Genomic DNA, 21,922 nt, shown 5'->3' with positions numbered 1-21,922 from the left:
CTTGATTTTTTTTTCCCCCTGTCCCATGGGCACTTTGAGATGAGATTTCCTTGCCTGTTTTGGTTGTTTGAGTCTCTCTTTGTTCACTACTTTTTTTTTTTTTTACTACTCCATTATCTTCTAATTGAAGAAGTAATATTTCTGCCTTGATTCACTGATTCCCACATAATTTCTAGATACATTTTCATGAGACAATTTTATAACACTCCTTGCAAGACAACTACCAAAATATCTTTCAAGGAGGGTTATGAATGCTGCTTCATCCCCTGGGGAACTTTAAGCCCAGAATTATGCCTGTATATCCTAGATGGTTTATAAGATAGTGCTTTTTAAGAATCACGCTAAGCCAAATTTTCTCTGGGGTCCCTTTCACAGCTCCATAATTTAGTGATTTAATTCAAGAAATCCATGAATTTGTTAATAAATTTTGGAGCTTTGTTATGGCAGTAGAAACAAGATAACTAATATCCCTTGATCTACTTTCACATTTTTGGTCTATTTAATATATCTATGTGAAATTAATTATATACAGTTTACCTAACACTGCTAAGGCAGAAAAAAAATAAAAGATTAATGTGTAACTGTCAGAAGCATTATTTCCAGGTCTGTTTTGAAAAAAAAAAAAAGGAGGAAACTTTGTAATTAAAGTTTAAGACTTTGTAATTAAAAACTTTGTTAATTAAAGCTGTTCATATGATTTTCAATGTTTGAGAAATGTAATGTTAATGAAAAGTCTGTTTCCTTTATAAAAGGAATCATAAAATTGTTGTGTCAATCCCCCTCAGTGGAAAGATATGAAACTCGGACAGAATTCCCTTATGAAATGGCACATGGGTTTATAAGCAAGCAGTCCTTCTGTAAAACAAGGTAAAATAGTATAGTGCCAAGTCTGAAAATATTCTCTGCATCATCTTAACTTTAAAAATCACCTTTTTTTCTAAAATACCTTGCCAAAATATCATGCAAAAATTGCTATCAATGCTGGACATTGGGGCGCCCACCGATAATCCCAGCAACTCTGGAGGCTGAGCAGGAGGATCACAAGTTCAAGGCAGGCCTCTGTTACTTAGTGAGGCCCTACACAACTTAGTGAGATCCTGTCTCAAAACAAAAAAGGTCTGGGAATGTGGTTCAGTGATAGTGCCCCTGGGTTCAATCCTCAATACCAAGAAAAGAATAAAAGTAAAAAGTTAAATTAAAGATAAAAGTAAATTGCTATCAATTGCTATCAGCAAAGCAAAACCAGGAAGTAACAGTCAAACTTTCACAAAAGCATTGTTTGCAAAAATAGAACAAATACTGCTCAATACAATCTAAGGCTATCCAAATACATTCTTACTGATTAGTACATAATATATTTATTCCATTAAAAGTTAAACTTTAAAGAAATTCACTGAATTTTTTTTTTATTCTAAACAGAAAATATAAACAACAAAACAAAACTCTGATGAGTTGGGATGATATATTATATTACTCAACTGTATGCACCTATTTCCAAAACAGAAAATATTAAGTATTCTTCTCAGGAAAATTCAGAAGACAGGGCATTAATTAAAAATTAAAATTTTTTTGAGAGGCAAAAACTTATTTTGTCAAACTTCTTTCAGGGGGAAAAAAAAAAAGAGAAAACTACAAAAAAGCTCTCCATAGATGGGATGGGAAAATACTCCATTTGATCATTGAGGAAGAACTACAAGGTGCCCACAGTGACTGCATCAGAACAGAAAGAGTGACAGTCAAGGCAGCTTTTCTAAACCCCTGGCATCACAGCAGCAGACCTCAACCCCAGGTTGGGGCGTCAGGCAGCCTTAGAAATCACTCTGTGATTCCAAGCCCCTCACTGTCCTGGTGAGGCGATGAAAGTGCAGGTTCTTTCTTCCGGGCCTCTGAATGGAATTGATCCACAGCCTGCTTGGACAGAGCCATATGCCCTGGTGCAAAACTTCATCCTGCTAGAGCCTACTGAGAGCTCAGGAGGTAGCGAAACCAGTCACAAGGAATTTATAATTGCTTCCCTCAGGTCCTCTCTTAATCTTTATACTTACAGAATATTCCCTTCTGGTTAAAGTCATAATACAATATGATAAATTTACATAGCTGATGAAGTAAGGGGCTCATCCATTTCATACACCTGATTCCTTGAGCTTTTATACTAGAGTAGGGAGGCCACTAATATTTTATCTTGTTTCAGCCTGAGAGAAATTACAGCTCAGAATTGCAAGCAGAGCAGCAAAACTGAAAAATAATTAAAATGTAACGAAAGGGGATAAGCAAACTAATGGATTACAACATGAAGGATATAAAACGATTATGTGTTTTGTATGACAGTCCAAATAAGAGCTGTCTTTAGGATTTTTTTCTTCTAAAGTACACTTTGGCTACTGATGAAATTTAAAATATTTAGCAATTAAGTTGTATAATTTACAGTTATAATCACTGAATAGGGAAATGCTTGATTCAAATGGGGGATAGGAGAAAATGAAAATAATTATCAAATCTTGTGATCAATATCCAACAGACTCAAAGCAACAATTTCCAAAGTTTGACCAATTACAAATTACTCATTAAAGATCTCATTAGAAAAAGGGAAAATGTAGAAACATTTTGACAAAGATCTGGAGTCCTTTACTCTTGTAGTAAAGAATAAAGTGGCTAGAATGTTTCATTTATAAGACAGATGGAGAGTAATACTGCATCCCAGCCACTTAAATTTTTAAATAAAAACAATGAGACAGATGATCATGTTGATACTGATAATAACTGACAGAGGTTAAAATCTTTGAGTGCTTACTATGTACCAGGCATTGTACTAATTGCTTCACATGTAGTCATTTAATTTTCAAAACAAACCAACAATTACTCTCATTTTACAGAAGTTGGAAAAGCAGTTTGAACCGTGATTAAAAGCAGGCATGCTGGAACCAACCTGTCTTGCTCATCTATAAAATGATGCTAATCATACTATCTACCTCGTACGGTGTGTTGTGAGGTTTAAGCACCTGGACAAAAACAAAGACCTTAAAAGAGTGACCAGCATGTCTGAAGTGCTAACTGTTAATATTGATGTGATCACTGAAAAGAAAGAAGGGGCACAGGGAGAGCCTGCATTGTCCAAGGCTACTATGGCAGAGCCAGGAAAAGAACCCAGGCAGACTGGTCCCAGAGGCAGGGCTCCGACACCTCACACTGTGCTGCCTGACACTGACTGAAATTCTTTTATGTGCCAAGACTACAGGTGTTTTGATTATGTTTGCATTTTTGTTAATTTTTATTTATTTTTTTCAGTGCTACAGGCTAAACCAAGGGCCTCTCAAATGCCAGGCAGGGGCTCTACTGCTGAGCTACATCCCCAGTTCTTGTAGACACTTTTTAAAATATTGCCTTAATTTTTTCATTGGTTCTCTTTTAGATATACATGAGAACATGGAGAATAACGTATTCTAATTAGGATCCCATTCTTGTAACCACAAGAACTGATATGAAGTTACACTGGTCGTGTATTCATATGTGAACACAGGAAAGTTATATCTGGTTCATTCTACCATCTTTCCTATCCCTTCCCTTCATTCTCCTTTGTCTAATCCAATGAACTTCTATTTTCTCCATTCCCCTGACTGTGTACTAGCATCCACATATCAGAAAGAACACTGGACCTTTGGGTTTTGGGGATTGGCTTATTTCACTTAGCATGATGGCCTCCAGATCTTTTTATATGACTTCATTTCAACCTCACAATAACCTTATATCTCAATTTTACAGAGATGAAAACCATTCATGCTAGATAGACACCACAGCAACAAAAATGTGGTAGTGCTACTCACTGGGAACTCAGATTTAGAGACACTAAGAGACTTGCCAGCCATTTGGAGCAAACCCAAGTCTAAATGCTCTCTTGGATCTGACAGTGTCAGACAGTGTTGAAACAGGGAGTTTCTTAGGCATAAACAGACAAACAAAAATATTTTTAGTGAGTGAAGGAAGAGAGGAGGCAACAAATGAGGAGAGAATAGAGTTCTTTGGCAGGTAGGAAACCTGTGTATGACAAGGCCCAGTCTCTCTGGGTTAGTGACCACTTTAATCCTTTACGTGCCCAAAGCGGGGGCATTTCCCCCACAGTAATAATACTTAATAAAGTACCACAAAGAATGAATGAGAAACTAATGTTCACTTAAATTGTTTAAAATACCCAGGAGTGAAGAATACCTGTATGCCTGGAGTCTGGCATACGGGTGTTTGTTCAATCAACTATATGTGTATACATGAAACATCAAATAAATAAGTCATGTCAATTATACACATATGTACACACCCATGAGCTTACACATTTATTTCTAATTCTGCCCAGGAATCTGAGGGCAAAAACTCTGAAAATTTTCTTTCAGCTCATCTCCTATGACCTGAGTTACTGATTCTAACCAAAGAAGCTAGATAGGTGGGCCTGCAGAATCAAACCAATCAAACTGGTAGTTCCAGGTGGCTTCAGATGAAACTTGATAGAACAGAGCAGGTGACAGTGGCCTTCCTTCCTATACAGCCTTGACCTATACCACTCATAATTATGCTTTCCAGTGACCTTGACTCTGCACCTAAACAGAATCTATTCCTCATCTAATTACTAATTCACTGGTTTCATTCTTCTCTATGTCCTGTAGATATGTGGTTATGTTACTGTTGTTTAATAAAATCACAAAATCTCAAAGAGCAGGATTTGTGTATCCTTTTGAGAAATAAAATGAAATTCAAATTGACTTTTGCCCATTGAATAAGTTCAAAAGAAATAAACAGCAAGAGCAGTTTAAATTTAGAAACATCTGGGCTGAGGATGTAGCTCAGAGGTACAGTGTTGGCATACATGAGGGAGGCCCTGAGTTCCCTGCCAAGCACTGCAAATAAATAAATAAATAAATGAATAAATGAACAAATAAATAAATAACTTAATTAACTTATAAGCAGCCCACCAATAAATTAATAATTTATAAAATCTCTGAGAAAGTAGTAAATGCACTAAGTTGGGGATCCCTGGACAGGCTTGCTTGTGTAATACCAATAGAAACTCATAGAAGGCAACATCTTTAACATTGTAAGAGCACAATAGGTAAATTTATTAAAATGTTACAACATATGTAATCTTGACTGAAAAAAAAAATTAGTGTGACTATTCTAACTGGATCAGCAGATTTAGAAACTTCAAGGTGAAGGCAGTAGGTCAACCAGGCTATGAATCTTCAACTGTTCCACTTTTTATATAGTTTTTGACAGCCATAGGGTGTCCTACGTTTTAATGTCATAATGGTATCTGAAGGCTAAATTGCTACCAAAAGCACACCCATGCCATGGCTTAGTGACCACGGCTAATACAGCATCTCTGGCAGGTAAGGCACCTTGCTCACTTGTCTGGACAGCTACAGCTGTTGGTGCCATCAGTTGGCCCATTCACCTCTGCCTTCTTCAAGAGAAGGTCTGTCCTAAGGGTGGCCTTTCCTTCAGGTTCTCTGCTTTCTCTGGAAAGTGGGATTTCTCTCTCTTTCCCTCCGTTTTCCCCTCATGAATCAAATTATGCAGTAGTTCCCCTTGTCCCAAGATACATTCCAAGAATCCCCAGTAGATGCCTGAAACCACAGCTACTACTGAACCCTATATATACTAAATCTTTTTCTAGTCATATATGTATACATAACTATGATAATTTTTTTCTGTTATATTTTACAAACTTTAAATTTGATATATTAACAACAGTCACAGTAAGAGGTTAACAACAGTAATTAATGATAGGACAAATATAACAATATACTATAAAAATGATATGAATGTGATCTTTATCAAAATATCTTATTTACTGTGTTCATCCTTTTTCTTGTGATGATATGAGATGGCACAGTGCCTATGTGATGAGGTGAAGTGAGGTAAATGACACAGATACTGTGACATGGTGTTAGGCTATTTTGTGTAAGGGTACATAAATACAAGTCTTGCAGGACCTTGACAGTTGACCTGATAGCTGAGATAGTTACTAAGTAACTAACAAGTAGGTAGTATATACAGTGTGGATACAGTGGACAAAGGTATGATTCAAATCCTTGAGAGGACAGAGCCAGACAGCTCCAGATTTTATCTTGCTACTCAGAGTGGAACACAATTTAAAATTTGTAGTTGGGCTGGAGACGTAGCTAAGTGGAAGAGTATTTGCCTAGCATGCATGAGGCCCTGGGTTTGAACCCCAGCCCAGCACTGCAAAAATGAAAAACAAAATATCATTATGAATTGCTTATTTCTGGACATTTCCATTTAGTATTTTTTGGATACATAATGAATAACTGAAACTGCAGACAGTGAAACCTTGTGGGAAGTCCTGTAAATAGGATTGGCAGTGCAGGGTCCTCCTTGTGAAATACCTTTATACCAAAACTAAATACTTTATTCCCACCAAATGACTATTTACAGAACACAAAAGGTAAAATCTGTATAATCTGCAAACACCTGTTCCCCTCACCACCCTGAACAGAGGAAGGCACAGCAAGGAGCTGCTGCAGAACTGACGGTACCTGAGGATCCAGAGCCCCTTCAGCTTCTGTCACAGTCACACACTTGTCACTGTCCTCCTCATCCTGTTCAACTGCTTAAAGAAAAAAAGAACAAGATAAAACAAATGTAGCACCATAAGAAAAATGCTTCACGTAATTTTCTTTCAGGCAGCAATATGGCAGGAAAAATGATAGAAGGTGGATTTATAAAATTTAAATTGCAGCACTATTTCTTTGTTTGTTTACCATTTCTTGATATTTGGATGAAAAGTTAAATATATCACTGGACATTTTTCATGTACATTATCCATCTATTAAATCCATGGGAGCAGGAAAATTTAATCTCAATTCTTCACCTAAATCCAACCTGACATCATAGCAGTATTGTGCTTCACCAAAGGGAATCTGGGATACGGACAAAGGTTTCTATTGAGAGGAATCATTTTTTCCCCCTTTTATGAATGAGGTTTTCTGGAAGGCTGTGTAAATGTCATATAATAAAAGAAACACAATATTTTATATCTTGGTTGCTTGGTGCATTGTTACCACAAAATTCTAAACTGTGGAGTCCTGAATCCACCTCTCTGTTCCCCGGCATGTCTCTGTCCAAGTCCTTATCTCCCTTCCCTCACTGTTGCAATAATCTCCTACGCTAAGCCCTTGATTTCAGCTTCTTCCTTATTCAGTCCAGCTTGGGCACAACTGCTAAAATAATCAGTCTCAAAAAATATAAAAACAAGTGCCAGGTGTTGGCCTATGTATTATTTATTTTACTAAGTGAACTTCTGCTCATCACTGAAAGCCTTCCCCCAAGACTCTAGCTTCCTCTGAATCTTTATCTTCACACTAACATTCAGCAACAACAACAACAAAAAAAAAAGTGTTCTATGCAACTCAAATCAAAGAGTGATGACTAGCTCCATGAAGCATAAATATTATCTCGGGAAATAGTCAATAACAACTAGTACTATAACTGGTAATTAAAGAAAAAATAAGATGAAATTAAAAGTCACAATAAGGGCCTTAAAAGAACAAATAGGAGCTGGGTGCAGTGGCACACGCCTATAATCTCAGCAATTCAGGAGGCTCAAGCAGGAAGACTATAAGTTCAAGGATAGCCTGGGCAACTTAATGAGACCCTGGCTCAAAATAAAATTTAAAAAGGCTAGGGATACAGCTCAGTAGTAAAGCAAACTTGGTTTCAATCCGCAGGAAAGGAAAAGAAAGAAAGAAAGAAAGAAAGAAAGAAAGAAAGAAAGAAAGAAAGAAAGAAAGAAAGAAAGAGAGTGAGTGGGGGAGGATGGCAGAGACCAACTAGCAGAGGTCACAGTATAGAGAGGGTCATGGGCAGTGCTTCTCTAAAAAAGTGGTCCTGGTGGGCTGGGGTTGCAGCTTAGTGGTGGAGCGCTCGCCTAGCACCCATGAGGCAGAGGGTTTGATCCTGAGTATCACATAAAAGTAAAGTAAGGGTATTGTGTCCACCTACAAACTAAAAAAAAATTAAAAAAAAAAAGTGGTACTGGGGCCCAGACCTGAAGGTTGAGGTGAATGAAGCTATGGCAGGGGACAGTGACATGAGACAATCCTGAACACAGTACAGTTCACAATAAATTTAGATTTGATCTTAAGAACATGGGGAACCTTTAAAGAATTTTACATGAGAAATTGTGTGATTTGATATATGTGCTCCAATCTTCTTTTTGGCTTCTTCACAGAGAACAAAATCAAGTGGAAGCAGGGAGACCAGTTAGGCAGCTGTTGCTACCATACTGTCTGGAAAGGACAAGGGCTGAGACCAGAGAGTGACAATGAGCAGGAGAAACTGCATGACTTGAGTTGTATTTCTTTTTTCTTTCTTTTTTTTTTTTTTTTTTTTTTACACAAAATGGACACAACTTGCCTGTGAACTGAACAGAGGAGAAGAGGGAGAGGCAGGGGTCAGTGATCCCTGCAAAGCAGGATAAGTTATTCCTTGTATCCACCATGACATTTACCCTTTCTGCCTTCTCCATCAAAAACATAGCAACCTGGCTAACGGGGAGTAACCTGCTGTACTTATGGATTCGCTTTGCATTATTTTGTGTACTTTTAAATATTTGCTCTCTGCTCTGTATTTTTTAGGATATCATTTCATGCGCCTTTTGCTTTTGTATGCCTTTCATGCCTGGGGTGCAGTACTCAGCATGGAGCCCCCTACAGTGCTGTGAATACAGCACTACTCAGCAAGCCCTGACTGGGACCAACAATTCATCCCCGAGTGACCACAATGGCACACTACTTGACAACACCTACTTACATAATAAGCTACTTTTTTCTAAGCTATTTATGAAAGAAGAAGGAAAGAAGAAAAATTCTGTTAACTCCACAGACCACCAAGGTAAGTCCTGCCAGCTGAGCATCTATAGGTAGGCAAAAACAGTGGAAGGGGGCAGAGACTTTTCTCCTCTTTTAAGAAAAAAATATATATGTGCCATTCATACTTGTTCAAAGGGGCCCCCTGTAGCTACTGTTACCCAGTTAGGAGGAAACTTCGAATAAAGAAAAACACTCATATTTTCTTGGAAAAACTAGAGGTGAGAATTCAAAGGAAAAACAAAATCTAGAATAACACCCTAAACTCCACTTAAAATGGCAGAGGGCTGCAGAAGTGAGGAATTCCATTTAATCAACTGAAATGAGAAGTACTATCCCGGAGGGTAAGTTAGTGATACACCAAGCCGGATCACATCACATGAGGAGCAGTCATACTTGGGTATTTCATTTGTGCTTTATTTGAATTTTTGCTCTTTAAAGCTTTAGTTTTGATGAATAATGAATAAAATTAAATTCTGGAGTATTTTAGCCTACTAAATTTATTTTAAAAAGATATTTTTTAGACTCTTTCTGCCTCAGTCTCTCCATTCTGATGCCATGTAATGAACTGCTCCCTCCGCCATACCCTTCCACCATGCTCTTCAGCTTCATCATGAGCCCAGAGGAATGGATTGGCCACCGATGGACTGAGACCTCTGAAAATTTTGTGCTGCTGTTCAGCAAGAACTGGAAGATGATCCCAAAATGGTATTCCCTCTCAGCAAGGCTCTCCAGGGACCTCAGACTCACACATCCAACGTGGAAAAGAAACCTAAAAACATCTTTGTAACAGATCTTAATACAGATCAGTCCCTTTGTGGATGAGCAGTTAAAGGCAGAACCACTACAAAGGTAGAACCACTATGTAACATGTTCTCACTAAATTGCCAAGAGTTCTGGAACTTGTGATCCTCTTGCCTCAGCCTCCTGAACTGCTGGGATTACAGGTGTGGACCACCCCACACAGCTGAGGAAGGACTCTTTACAACTGAGAAGAGCTATCTGCAATAGGAGAAAGAGATGAATAGTGTTATGCATAGTTCTGTATTAACAAGGGCATTTGAATACTCTTGAGTTGTACAAAAATGAAACAGATTACTTCCTTAACTGGTTAGATGCTGATCTCTGAAGGTTTGCAAGCCAATATTGGATTTTGTGCAGAAGTTACAGAGAGAACCATCAGATAGAAAATTTGAATCACAAGCCTTGTCTTCTAAGTAGCCCCAAATCCTGCGAACCACATGAATGGTATGTTTGTCAAGCACTGTTCTCACACACAATATTTATGGTCTCCTTCAAGGGTATAGCAGGATGTTGGGAGAGGTTTATCTAGCTTATCAGAAAGGAATATGAGGTTAATGTGTCAAAACTCTGTGTATACCTAACAATTTGGCGATTCATTGTATATATACTTCACATGAAAGTTAAAAGTACTTTAAATAAATATTGAACTCTCTTAATGATAATGATGTGTGTGTGTGTGTGTATTTTAGTTGTAGATAGACACAATATATTTATTTTTATGTGATGCTGAGGATCAAACTTGCCTTACATGTGCAAGGCAAGCGCTCTACGATAAAGCTAACAGCCCCAGGCCCTAAATTCATTTTTGTTTTGTTTTGTTTTGCTTTAAAACGACAAGGTACTGGGGTGTAAACATTTCTTTTTCTTATCTTACTAACCTAGGACATTAAACATTCAGGACAATGCATAACAATTATAGGACTGAGGGTTAATATCACGTGTTGTTGAGATTTAGGCATAATTCTTAATATGTGAAATAGAATTACAGTTATTGATAATACCTGTCAAGTTGTTCATTCTCATCATTTAAAACATTAAAATTACAGCCAGGTGTGGTGGTACACATCTGTAATTCCAGTGGCTTGGGAGGCTTAGGCAGGAGGAATATGAGTTCAAAGTCAGCCTCAGCAAAAGTGATGCACTAAGCAACTCAGTGAGACTCTGTCTCTAAACAAAATACAAAATAGGACTGGAGATGTGGCTCAGTGGTCAAGTGCCCCTGAGTTCAATCCCCAGTACTCCCACAAAAGAAAAGAAATAGAATTACAGGAGGATTATACAAACATACAACCAAACATAGGGTAAAAACTCAGTTCTTTTTTTTTTTTTATCTTGTTGGCAACATAATGCTTGCTTTGTTCTTTCATTCACCCATTTGTGTTACTTGGGACTGAACCTCGGGCCTCCTGGGTGCTAGGCAAGCTCTCTACCACAGAAGTATATCCCCAGCTCTCAAATGTTACATTTATTGTTGCAACTTTGCAGACTTCAAAATCTATTGTCAGGCATTACACTTAAATTAACAGAGAGGGGAAACTGAGGCTGGTCATGGGACTCTAGTTTGCATACTGGAGAGACTTTCTGCTGGACTCTGAACCTCAATACTCTGAGGTGAAGAAATGACAATATTCTAACATATAAATAACATTATTTTCTTGGAAATACTGAAAAATCATAATTCCAAGGATGCATTTTAGCCACTGGCTTATATATACCACTTGGGAACAAAAACTTGTTTATCCTGGACTTCCAAGGATTTATGATCACCCCATGAAGTCACATGCATGAAATGTGTGGCTGGAGCCATCTAAAAAGGAATGCTCACTCTGCTGAACCTTTAATAGGCAGATTAATTTTAATGTCAGAGAATAAATTAGGAGACAATTTCCCTCTTCATACCTCCTAGTAGTAAGGTACTGTGTGGTATAAGGAGGAAGCAGAAGCTGTCAGATTTGAGTTTAGTTTTTCTTTTATCTGATCAAATAAAGGTAGGTTGGGCAAATTTTCCTATGCAAATATTGACTCTGGGATAGTTTCTCCTAGCAGAACACGTACACAAGGAATGACAGCTTCTGGGCCCAGGGAGGCTGGGAGCCTTGCTCTCTGCCAACACAAACCATCCCCTTATCTCTCCACACTCAGAATCTAAAGCAAGAAGCGGCCTTTGAAAATAACTTACCACAACAAAAACACAAGTTTAAGATCCAGAGCATGTACTCTGAATAGTGAACATTAGAGCCCACATGAGAATAAGAAAATATGTGAATTAATTAGCACTAATTCACATAAGAATATCTAGTTTAAATGTATCTATTTGTAAATTAGCCAAAAGGGATTCAAGATGAGTGACAGTTGATAGTCCCTAAGGATCTCCAGGCTTGCCTTGATGTCGTTTTCTTGTTGATTTGGGAGCAAAAGGTTTTCTCCCCACCCCCATCCCTAACTTACTAAGACAGGTGCTAAAAAAAAAAAAAAAAAAAAAAAAAAAACTCTCCTAGTAATGGTACTAATAATATTACTTGGAAAAAGAGAACTGATGTCCTTTCAAAGCAATGCTTAGGTAATTTCTGATTAATTTTGCAAAGATTAAGAGCCATATTAAATACTCAACAAATGTAAGGCACTATGGTTGGGACCCTTCTTTAAGAATTAAACAATTTTTTTTTTCTTCCAAACAAATGAAAAATTTTCCTACAGACGGAAATTTAGTATTTTAAGTCTCTATGTGAGAAATCAACAAATATAATAAAGAAAAATAATTTGGTAGATTCTTTGCCAAGAAATTAAGTTTGTGCAATAATATAATCTTTCACCTGGGCAGCATTTTTTTTTTTCAAAGAGAAATCCCTTTCATAAAGAGTCTCATCTGACATTCAGCCTTGGGCAGCTAAAAGCATGTCCATTTTATAGATCAGGACACTGAGACTAGTAAGGTGAAGTTCTCATTCCTAGTCTTCATATGTAAATGTATGTATCTGTAGCTGTTCATCTCTGCCTCAGTCAAGGATGGAGCAGAACAGCACTGGTCAAACTAATCCCGACTAGGACTTTTTCTCTCTCTTTTTTTTTTTTTTCCAGTACTGGGGATTGAATCCTGGGCCTTGTGCATGCTAGACAAGTGCTCTACCATTGAGTTATATCCTCAGCCCTTGTTATTTTACTTTGAGACAGGTTCTCACGAAGTTGCCCAGGTTGCCCTCCAACTTTTGATCCTCAGCCTCCAAAGTAGCTGGGTTTAAAGGCATGTGCCTGCCACTACACCCAGCTTTTGACCAAGATCTCATTTCATTTTTAATGAAACAGAATGGGATGCAAAAGAAAAGATAGAGAATATAGTTAAGATTGAAAATGCATCACAACTAGTACTTTTCACAAGTGGGAATGAGATGCAAACCAGGTCAGGATCTTTATGTGTTCTATGGGTTGTAGACATAAAAATGTTAAGAAAACACTGTTGTGTTTCCAGGCTGCAGGAGGCAGGACCCAGTTCCTCTTTATGTAAATAATCAACTGTTTTTTTGTACCCTCCTGGAACTGGTCATAATATTTACTTTTGGAGGCCCCTCAACAACATGCCATGCACATCCTGTGCGGGAGAGAGGGAGGGCAGGGAAACCATCCTGCAGGAAGAAGTGCTCAGAAAGCAGACTCACTGTTTTCAATAAATAACCCAAATGTTTCCCAACACTCAAATCTCTTCTGGTCTTTACAAAGAAAAAAAATGTATGTTTAACTTTTTACATTTTTGTTTTGTTTTGAGCACTGAAATTTAATGGGAATTTACCACCCACTTACTCCATGTGGGGTTACAACCCAGCTGTCCAGAGCCCCGGAGCTCCTCTCTGAATGCTGACCAGTGACTGCTGCTTCTCTATCCCAACAATCTTCTCTCAACCCCAAGCTGTGCAGCTTCTCACCTGAACCTGAGACAGTTGATTTAAAACCCTCTTTTCTGCATCCTTGAATCCCTGTAAAAATCCAAGTTTGTCCCCATCTCTCTTCTTCTCTTTGTCACTTCCCTTGGTGATCTTCTCTGCTCCTGTGGTTGCAATTCCTCACTGCAATGAGGGTTATTCCCCAAACTGTCAGCATCTCTGCCCTCTCCTCTGAGATCCAGGCCTGCAGCTCCAGTGACACGGGAACATTTTTGTTTCATGCACTATGATGTTGTCACCTACATGCAGGCTGCAGCCCAGCCCCTGTCCTCAAGAGGGAGTAGTTCTCTGGAGTGATGACGTCGGGGCCTGGAGTTGCAGGCACCACTTTCACTCTGTTCCACAGCCTCTTCTTCCTCCTGGGCTTTGTTATGTACCTTAGATCACCACCACGTTCTGAACCTGGAAGGACCTGGAAACCCCAGACATCTTCATGGGCTTCCCTCCACCTGGCCTTCCTATCAGTCTAAATCCTAAATCCTGTCACTTCTCCACTTGCGACATTTCCGCCCGTCTTCTTGGCCACTGTCACGGCTCAGGATGTCATCGGCTCTCACCTGCTGCTCTCACAGCCTCACTTTCATCTATTCTCCATACAGTTGCCCGAGTTACATTTCCAAGGTGGGAGAGTGATCATGTCACCACCCCACCACCACCTGGCCTCTGCCATTTAGAGAACATGACCCTAATACCAGGCCAGTTCCATAGCACCGTCCCCAGGGATGTGTGGGCTTGAAAGCTCTCACACCAATGCTCCACTTTCTTCAACACTGACCAACATTCAAGCTGAAGCCCTCACCTTGACCTCAAAAGCCATGCCATCAGGTCTTGGACTCTCTCTCCAGATGCATCTCCTACATTTCTTGTTTCTGGCCTGGGAGATCCTCCTCCCCCCTTTCACCAGGTAACACCATCCACGGGGTTCCCCAGCCCAAATACCATCTTCATGAACAGGCCTCTGAGGTCCTCACTACCCGTGTCTGGGGCCCTGGACAAATGAAGCGCCCTCTTCTGGACTAACAGAGCTTTTCCCATACACCAACGTTTTTATCTCAGTTTTATAGTCAGCAACACAAACAACACTCTACTAATCTTACATCATGAATTCCTCAAAAGAGGAGAATATTTTCATATTCCCAGCACTAGGGATAATTTCTAGTACACAGTCATGCTGCGTAAAGGTGACCAATTCAGAAAGCAATAATTGTAAGATAAATACAAGTGGGAAAATGTAACATCCCCTTGAGAGGAAGGGATTGAGATAATCCAAGCAGCTTCAAAGAAAGGGTAGACTCTGACAGGCAGATTAGGTGAGGGGAGGAAGGCAGTCAAGGTGGTGAACTGTTAAATAGCAGAAGAAATTTGGATAAAAGCTTAGGCACAGAGACAGTGCAGTATGGGGATAATAAAATACAAAACTGGAAAAGAAATTGAGCTTTACTGTAGTTTGTATCTGGAATATCTTCCAAAGATTCATATTGTAAAGCCTTGGTCCCCCCAAGCCCCCACCACCTTAGCACTATTGGGAGGTGGTGAAACCTTTAGGAGGTGGGACCTAATAGGAGGTATTTAGGTCATTGGGGCATGACCTTGAAGGAGACTGTGGGACCCTGGCCTCTTTCTTGCTTTTTCTTTCACTTCCCAGGTAAGAGGTGAGTGGTTTTACTCTTCCACACACTTCTGCCATGATGTGCAGCCTTGTCACAGACCCAAAGAAATAGGCAAATCAATTACGTCCTGAAATCTCCAAAGTATATATAAAAGTAAATCTTTTTACTCTATAAGTTAATTATGTCAGGCATTTATTATATGGATGGAAAGCTGACTAACACAGGAATGAATATTAGGCTAAGGAACTTGAAGTTCATTTAGTAGCAAGTGAGGTGGGATGGGCAAAGGAAATATCACTATGATAGTGATAAATGTGTACAGCTCTGTTTCAGGCACTTGATAAACTTTTAATGTGAATTATCCCATTTAATCTTCCCTATATCCCTGGGGTAAAGATACTAGCATTCCTGAACTAAGGTATGTGACCACTGGAAGCAGGTTAATAATTTGATACTTTTAATGTTAATATGTATTAAATATATTTCAGCACTTATTTAGTGGGACTAGTGAGAGGCTAAATTTCTATAATAAAAGGTGAATGACATTTCTTGGGATTCAGCATTTACCTTTATAAAATCATCTCATTTGTTAATTTTCCAACACTATAAAAATATTTTTTAAAAATTTTAAATTGACAAATTATAATTGAATATATTTTCCGACACTTTTAATACTTAATTTTTATGATACTCATAAATTTTCTTACACATTTACACATACATGTATAAAAATCTTTTTTATACATGTATACTGTCCAAGCCAGGGATGATGGTGCATGACTGTAATCCCAGCAACTTGGGAAGCTGAGGCAAGAGGAAAGTGAGTTCAAAGCCAGCCTCAGCAAAAGTGAGGAATTAAGCAACTGAGTAAGACCCTGTCTGTAATAAAATACAAAATAGGTCTGGGGATGTGGCTCAGTGATTGAGTGCCCCTGAGTTCAATCCCTAGCACCCCCCAAAACAAAACAAAAAAACCCAAAAACCAAAATCACACTGTCCAGGCTGAGCAACTCCTCAGGCATGATTTGGTTTTAGAATTATCACTAATCACCACCCAAAAGCTAGCCCATCTACAGGTTAGTGGGGCTGCCATGGTGGGCCTTGAGTGGTGCTTAAATGAGAAAGTATTCTCAATATTCACTGAGAAAGTGTTCCTCACAGATAGATGTGTGTGTGTGTATATATATATATATATATATATATATATATATATATATATATATATATATCTCCATCAAGGAGCATTTATAAATGTCCAGCAGACTCCATGTACATTTTGTCTGTTTTATTATTCTTATTATAGAAATCTGAGTTAAATGAGATGATATAATATCTGTTATCCTAGTGATATTTTAGGGCAGGTGTACAGTTGACCCCCCCCCCCAATCTGATTTCAAGTACCACTAATTATCCTCATTTTACAGATTTAAAAGCTGAACCTGAAAGAGGCTAAATAGCTTGTCTGGAATTACACAGGAGTCAGTGGAAGAGAAAGTTAAGTACCGAGGTCTGACTCTATCTGTACCAATATGCTATAAAGATTAAATTGTCTTTGGGCATGGTGGTTCATGCCTATAATCCCAGCTACTCAGAAGGCTGAGGCAGGAGGATCACAAGTTTGGGGCCAGTGTTGGTGACTTAGTGAGTTCCTGTTTCAAAAGATAAAAAAGGCTGGGATGTAGCTCAGTGGTAGAGCACTTCCCAACATTCATGAGGCCTGAGTTTAATCCCCAACAGTGTAAAAAAAAAAAGATTAAATTGTCTAAAATTAATTAAGCAAATGGGAGGCTGAAAACTAAGAAAGCAGGAGGTTTACTGCCAACAGTCTGAGCAAGAACTGACTTGAATTTCCTACGAGGCCTTTGAAAATTAGAGCTATAATAACTTACTCATTTTTTAAGTGCCCACTCCCTCCTCCCCAAGCCTCACAAACCATGCTTTTATATAGAGCAGATAAAAAAATGTTTGCTGCATAAAAGAAATGTATTACTTTCACTCACATTTGAATGAAGGGATGCTGGCAATCTACCACCCTCAAAAGACACAATCGATGTAGCTAAAAAGCTCCAGCATCCTAGCCGACGCCTACACTGCACACACTGTGCTGGAAGGGCTCTAACAAGAGAGAAGTGCTCTGGCTGCTGCCTGCCCACTGCCTCCCTGATGCATGATTTATCCCAGCCCTAAGACAGAGAGGATTCCATTTCAATTCTGTGTCTTTGTCTCACAGTCAAGACCCTCCAAACTTCCTTTTCTCCCATTTCTTAGTAGGTTTTTACAGTATTTTCTTTTGAATAAAATTCAATACAAGTCCAGTTAATGGAAAAGTTACTCAACAGAAAAATGATAATGTCACTAGAGCAAAGGTATCCCATATCAGGTCCTTTAATTTGAGCATAAACATTGACCCCATTGACCAGGACAATAAAGAGCAATCAGTACTTGATCCCAGTAGCCAGTTTCCATTCCTATGCTTACCAAGCAATGTACCAGAAAAAAAAAAATTATTGTAATACAAAGACAGCTTGTATATTAGCCAACCAAAATAAAACCTCAATGGATAAAAATCAAAGTAAGCTTACGTATGATTATTCTTTAACATTTTTCTTGAGAGGCAGAATGATCTAGCTTTTTCTACATGCCTTTTGAGGATGTGTTCTGATGACGGGACAGATTCAGACCAATCTGCTATGATCACACTGTACAAGACAGGAGCAGCAATGATGCTCAGACACTGTATGGTGCTCATTCATTTAAAAAGATCCAAGTACACGCCACCACTCTATATGATCTCTCTTGGGAATTAAATTTGAAAAGATCTGTCTTGGCTAATGGCTTCAGAGCCTGTGTTATGCCATCAGAAAGCTATGTGCTTCATGCCATGTCACTTAACCCCACCAGAGGCACGTGCCATTGGCTTCATCTTCAGAGTAAGAAAATGAGCCTCTGGCAGCCACTAAGTCACAGCAAGTGGCTAACCAGAGCTGAACATGAGTCTCTGGGTTTGTGTACGACGGCTTTTCATAATTCTGCCTTGGGGACTATAAGCCAGGAAACAAAATAGGTCAGATCTATATGGAACACTCTTATTAGCTAAGGCTTCAGAGAAGACAATCTACATATTAATCATCACATTTATTACAACTTTTTGACACTCCTATAAGGCTCTTTTTGTTGTTTATTTCCAAATTGTCAATAATTTTACTGCTAAATCTTCCTGTTGATATGACTATGGAATTCTAAAACATACAGAGGAACCACCATGAGTTCCCGGGGAATCCCTGTTTTTGAGAACAGAATTAAAGACTCCATAAGGGCCACTGAATAAAAACAGAAGAGGAGGGGTGCAGCTTAAGAAGAGTCCAGAAAAGACCTGACATTTCCCTCATCAAAATAGACCCAGCTAGAATTTAAAGGAACTTCCTTTCATAATATGTTTGGGGGGAATGTAGAATTACTTCCATGTAGTAATTCTACTTCTAGTATATGACCTAGAACATGTTCCATCAACTACTAAGCTTCAGTTTCATTTTTTATAAAAAGTGGGAAGGATGATCATAACCACAACCCGGGCATGGATGTGGAATGAAGCATGGGTGTGAGGTGCTCCATCACCGACCCGCAGTGACTTTCCACTACCAAGTACGGCAATATGCTTTTCTCTTTTGCACTTTCATATTAAATGGGAACTTTTTTCCTAATCAAGCCATGTATCCTTGGGATGGAGGAGAAGATAAGAAACATAAAGACAAAGTCATTATTATTCCTATGTTAACACCCAAGGTAGAATTTTGCAGCATGACAACAGGCAGATCTGGAGAAAAATGCTACTTGCCTCTGGACCTCAAGACCCAACTCTGTAACTACCAGATCTCAGATTCTTCTCTCCTGTGATGAACAGGCCCCAGGCTTATCCCCCTGAAGGAAGAGGTCAGAAAATAATGGGCTGGAAAAACTTGAGCTGTCCCAGGTTTCTTCCAATGGTTGGTGGGAAGGAGGGGAGAGAACAGTGGAGATGGACAGTAGGCACAGGGCCCATCTTCCCTGGCTGGGCTTGGGCCTGAGAGATGAGGCCAGGTACAGTACTGAGGACAGGTATGCTGTGCTGGTCTGCACACAAATTCAGGCTTGAGATATGGTGGAGACTGTCTCAAAGTTGGCCTCCAACCCTCTCACAAGGCAAGCAACCTCAGAGTCAATCAGCAGCAAGCACAGTCAGGAACTTTATTTTTCCTGAGTGCTTCTGTCTCAGGATAAGAAAGAAGCTCCTATGTATTTATGAGGCACAATGTGATTTTTGACATAGGTATATATTGTGGAATGATTTTCTATTATTATATACAGTCATCCCTTGGTATCAGGACCTCCCTGTGTTACCAAATACAAGGGAATTCTAGGCCCTTATATAAAATGGTGAAGTATTTGCATATAGCCTACATGCATCCTCCTGTATGCTTTAAATCATTTCTAGGTTGCTCATAACACCTAAAGCAATGTAAATGCTCTATAAATAATGATTATAGTCTATTATTTAAGGAATAAGAACAAGAAAAAAGAATCTGTACCTGTTTGGTATAGACACAACCATTGTAGGCCTAACTAGGTAGTACACAAATGAGATACAAGGTGAAAGAGGCTCAAAAAACAAGTGCTGTGGAGACTGAGGATTGAGTGAGGAGAGGTGGCTCCCAGCAGGGGTACCCGCCACCACTTCAATCACCTGGATGCAGCATAGTGCTCAGTGCATGGCAAATTTCAGTTTTGCCTTTTGCAACTTTCTGCAAGCTTTTTAAAAAATATTTTTGATCCATGGTTGGCTGAATCCACAGATGTACATCCTGCAGATATGGAGAGCCAACTGTAGGTATCTATGGTGGGATGATTATTATCAAGGTAATGTATCCATCACCTCACATATTTATATATATTTTCATGGTGAAATAATTTAATATCTATTCCTTTAGCAATTTGAAATAGATATTAACCTTGGTCACCATGCTGTACAATAGACCTCAAAGATTTATTCCTCCTAAATGAAATTGTGAACCCTTTGGTCAACATATCCCCATCCTCAAATCCCACCTCACCCTGCCATCTACCCAAGCCCCTGGGAATCACCAGTTTGCTCTTTACTTCTTTGACTCCCCTCCCTACCCCACTCTGCACCCCGTCCTGCACACACACACATATAAGTGAGACTGTGCAGTATTTACCTTCCTGTATGCTGGCTTATTTTGCTCGACAAAATGTTATCTGGATTCATCTCTTTGCTACAAATGACAGTTGTTATGGCTTGAACACGTGTGTCCCTTAAAAGCTCCTGTGTTTATGCAGGAACAGCCAGAGATAAAATAATTAGATTATGAGAGCTGTAACCTAATTAGTCCATCCTAGTCTGAATGGACTAACTGGGTGGTAAATGCAGGCAGGTAGTACATGGCTGGAGGAGGTGAATCATTAGTGATGTTCCCTGGAGGTGTTCATGTTCCCCATGGTCTCTTCCCCCTCTCTCTGCTTGCTGACTGCCATGAGGTAAGCAGTGCTCTTCCACCACACCCCCAGGCCTGATGTTCTACCTTGCCCTGGGCCCAGAGTGATGGAGTCAGCATACCCTGGACTAAAACTCTGAAACTGTGAGCCCAGTGAACTTTTCACTTCTAGTACTTTCTTGTCAGGTTTTTTGGTCACAATGACCAAAAGATGACTAACACATTGGCATTTACTTCTTTTTAAAGTTTGTATAGTATTTCATTATATATTTATCTCACTTTTTCCCCCATTCATCCACTGATGAACACAAGAGTGACCTGCATCTTGGCAATTGTGAATAGTGATGCAGTGAGCATGGGAGTGCAGACATCTCTTCAACATAATTTCAGTTCCTATGGGTAGAGGGCCAGAGTGGGATTGTTGGACCAAGTGGTAATTCTTTTTTTAGTTTTTTGGTTTTTTGAGGAACCTCTATACTATTCTCCATAGTGGCTGGACTTATTTACATTCCCACCAATAACATTCAAAGGTTCCCTTTTTTCCCACATCCTCACCAACACTTGTTAACTTTCGTCTTTTTGACAATAACCTTCCTAAAAGGTATGAGGTGAATTTTCACTGCAGTTTTAATTTGCATTGGTCTGATATTTAAGGCTATTATTTTTTCATATACCTGCTGCTCACTTGTATGACTCCATTTGGGAAATCTATATTCAAGTCCTTTGCCCACTTTTAAGTGGGTATTTGTGGTCTTGCTATTGAATTATCTGAGTTCCCTGAATATTTCAAGTATTTCCCTTCATCAGACGATTTGCCAATATTTTCTCCCATTCTGTAGGCTGTCTCTTCACTCTTTTAACTGTTTTCCTTTTCTGTGCAGAAGCTTTTTAGATCAATGCAATCCCATTTGTTTATTTTTGCTTTTGCTGTTGTACTTTTGAGGTAATATCTTTTAAAAAATTCATTTCAAAACCAATGTCATGAAACTTCTCTCTACATTTTTTTAAGTGTTTATAGTTTGGGGTCTTAAAGTTTAAGTCTTTAATCCACTTGGAGTTGATTTTTATATATGATGTGAGGTAAGGGTCAAATTTTATTTTTCTACATGTGAATATTTAGTTTTCCCAACACTATTTATGGAAGAAACGGACAATGTACACATTTTTCAGGTCCACGTTGAAGCCATATTTCCTCTCAAATGAATAAAAGT

At 38.9% G+C, this 21,922-nt stretch overlaps 1 protein-coding gene across 2 annotated transcripts in view; it reads right to left on the bottom strand.

Moving 5' to 3' along the window:
* RAPGEF5 (Rap guanine nucleotide exchange factor 5) overlaps window positions 1–21,922 on the bottom strand; it is a 236,705-nt gene that overhangs the window by 106,607 nt on the left and 108,176 nt on the right. The window contains exon 8 of one of the 2 annotated variants that reach the window (XM_081285924.1): window positions 6,543–6,616. In XM_081285924.1, the coding sequence (XP_081142050.1) occupies window positions 6,543–6,616 (74 nt within the window). The remainder of the gene's footprint in view (window positions 1–6,542; window positions 6,617–21,922) is intronic. The other variant, XM_081285925.1, reaches the window with a different exon arrangement.

Source organism: Spermophilus citellus, assembly GCF_964194105.1.
Source record: "Spermophilus citellus genome assembly, chromosome: 3".
Classification (NCBI taxonomy): Eukaryota; Metazoa; Chordata; class Mammalia; order Rodentia; family Sciuridae; genus Spermophilus; species Spermophilus citellus.
This window is presented reverse-complemented; position numbering and strand designations above follow the sequence as displayed.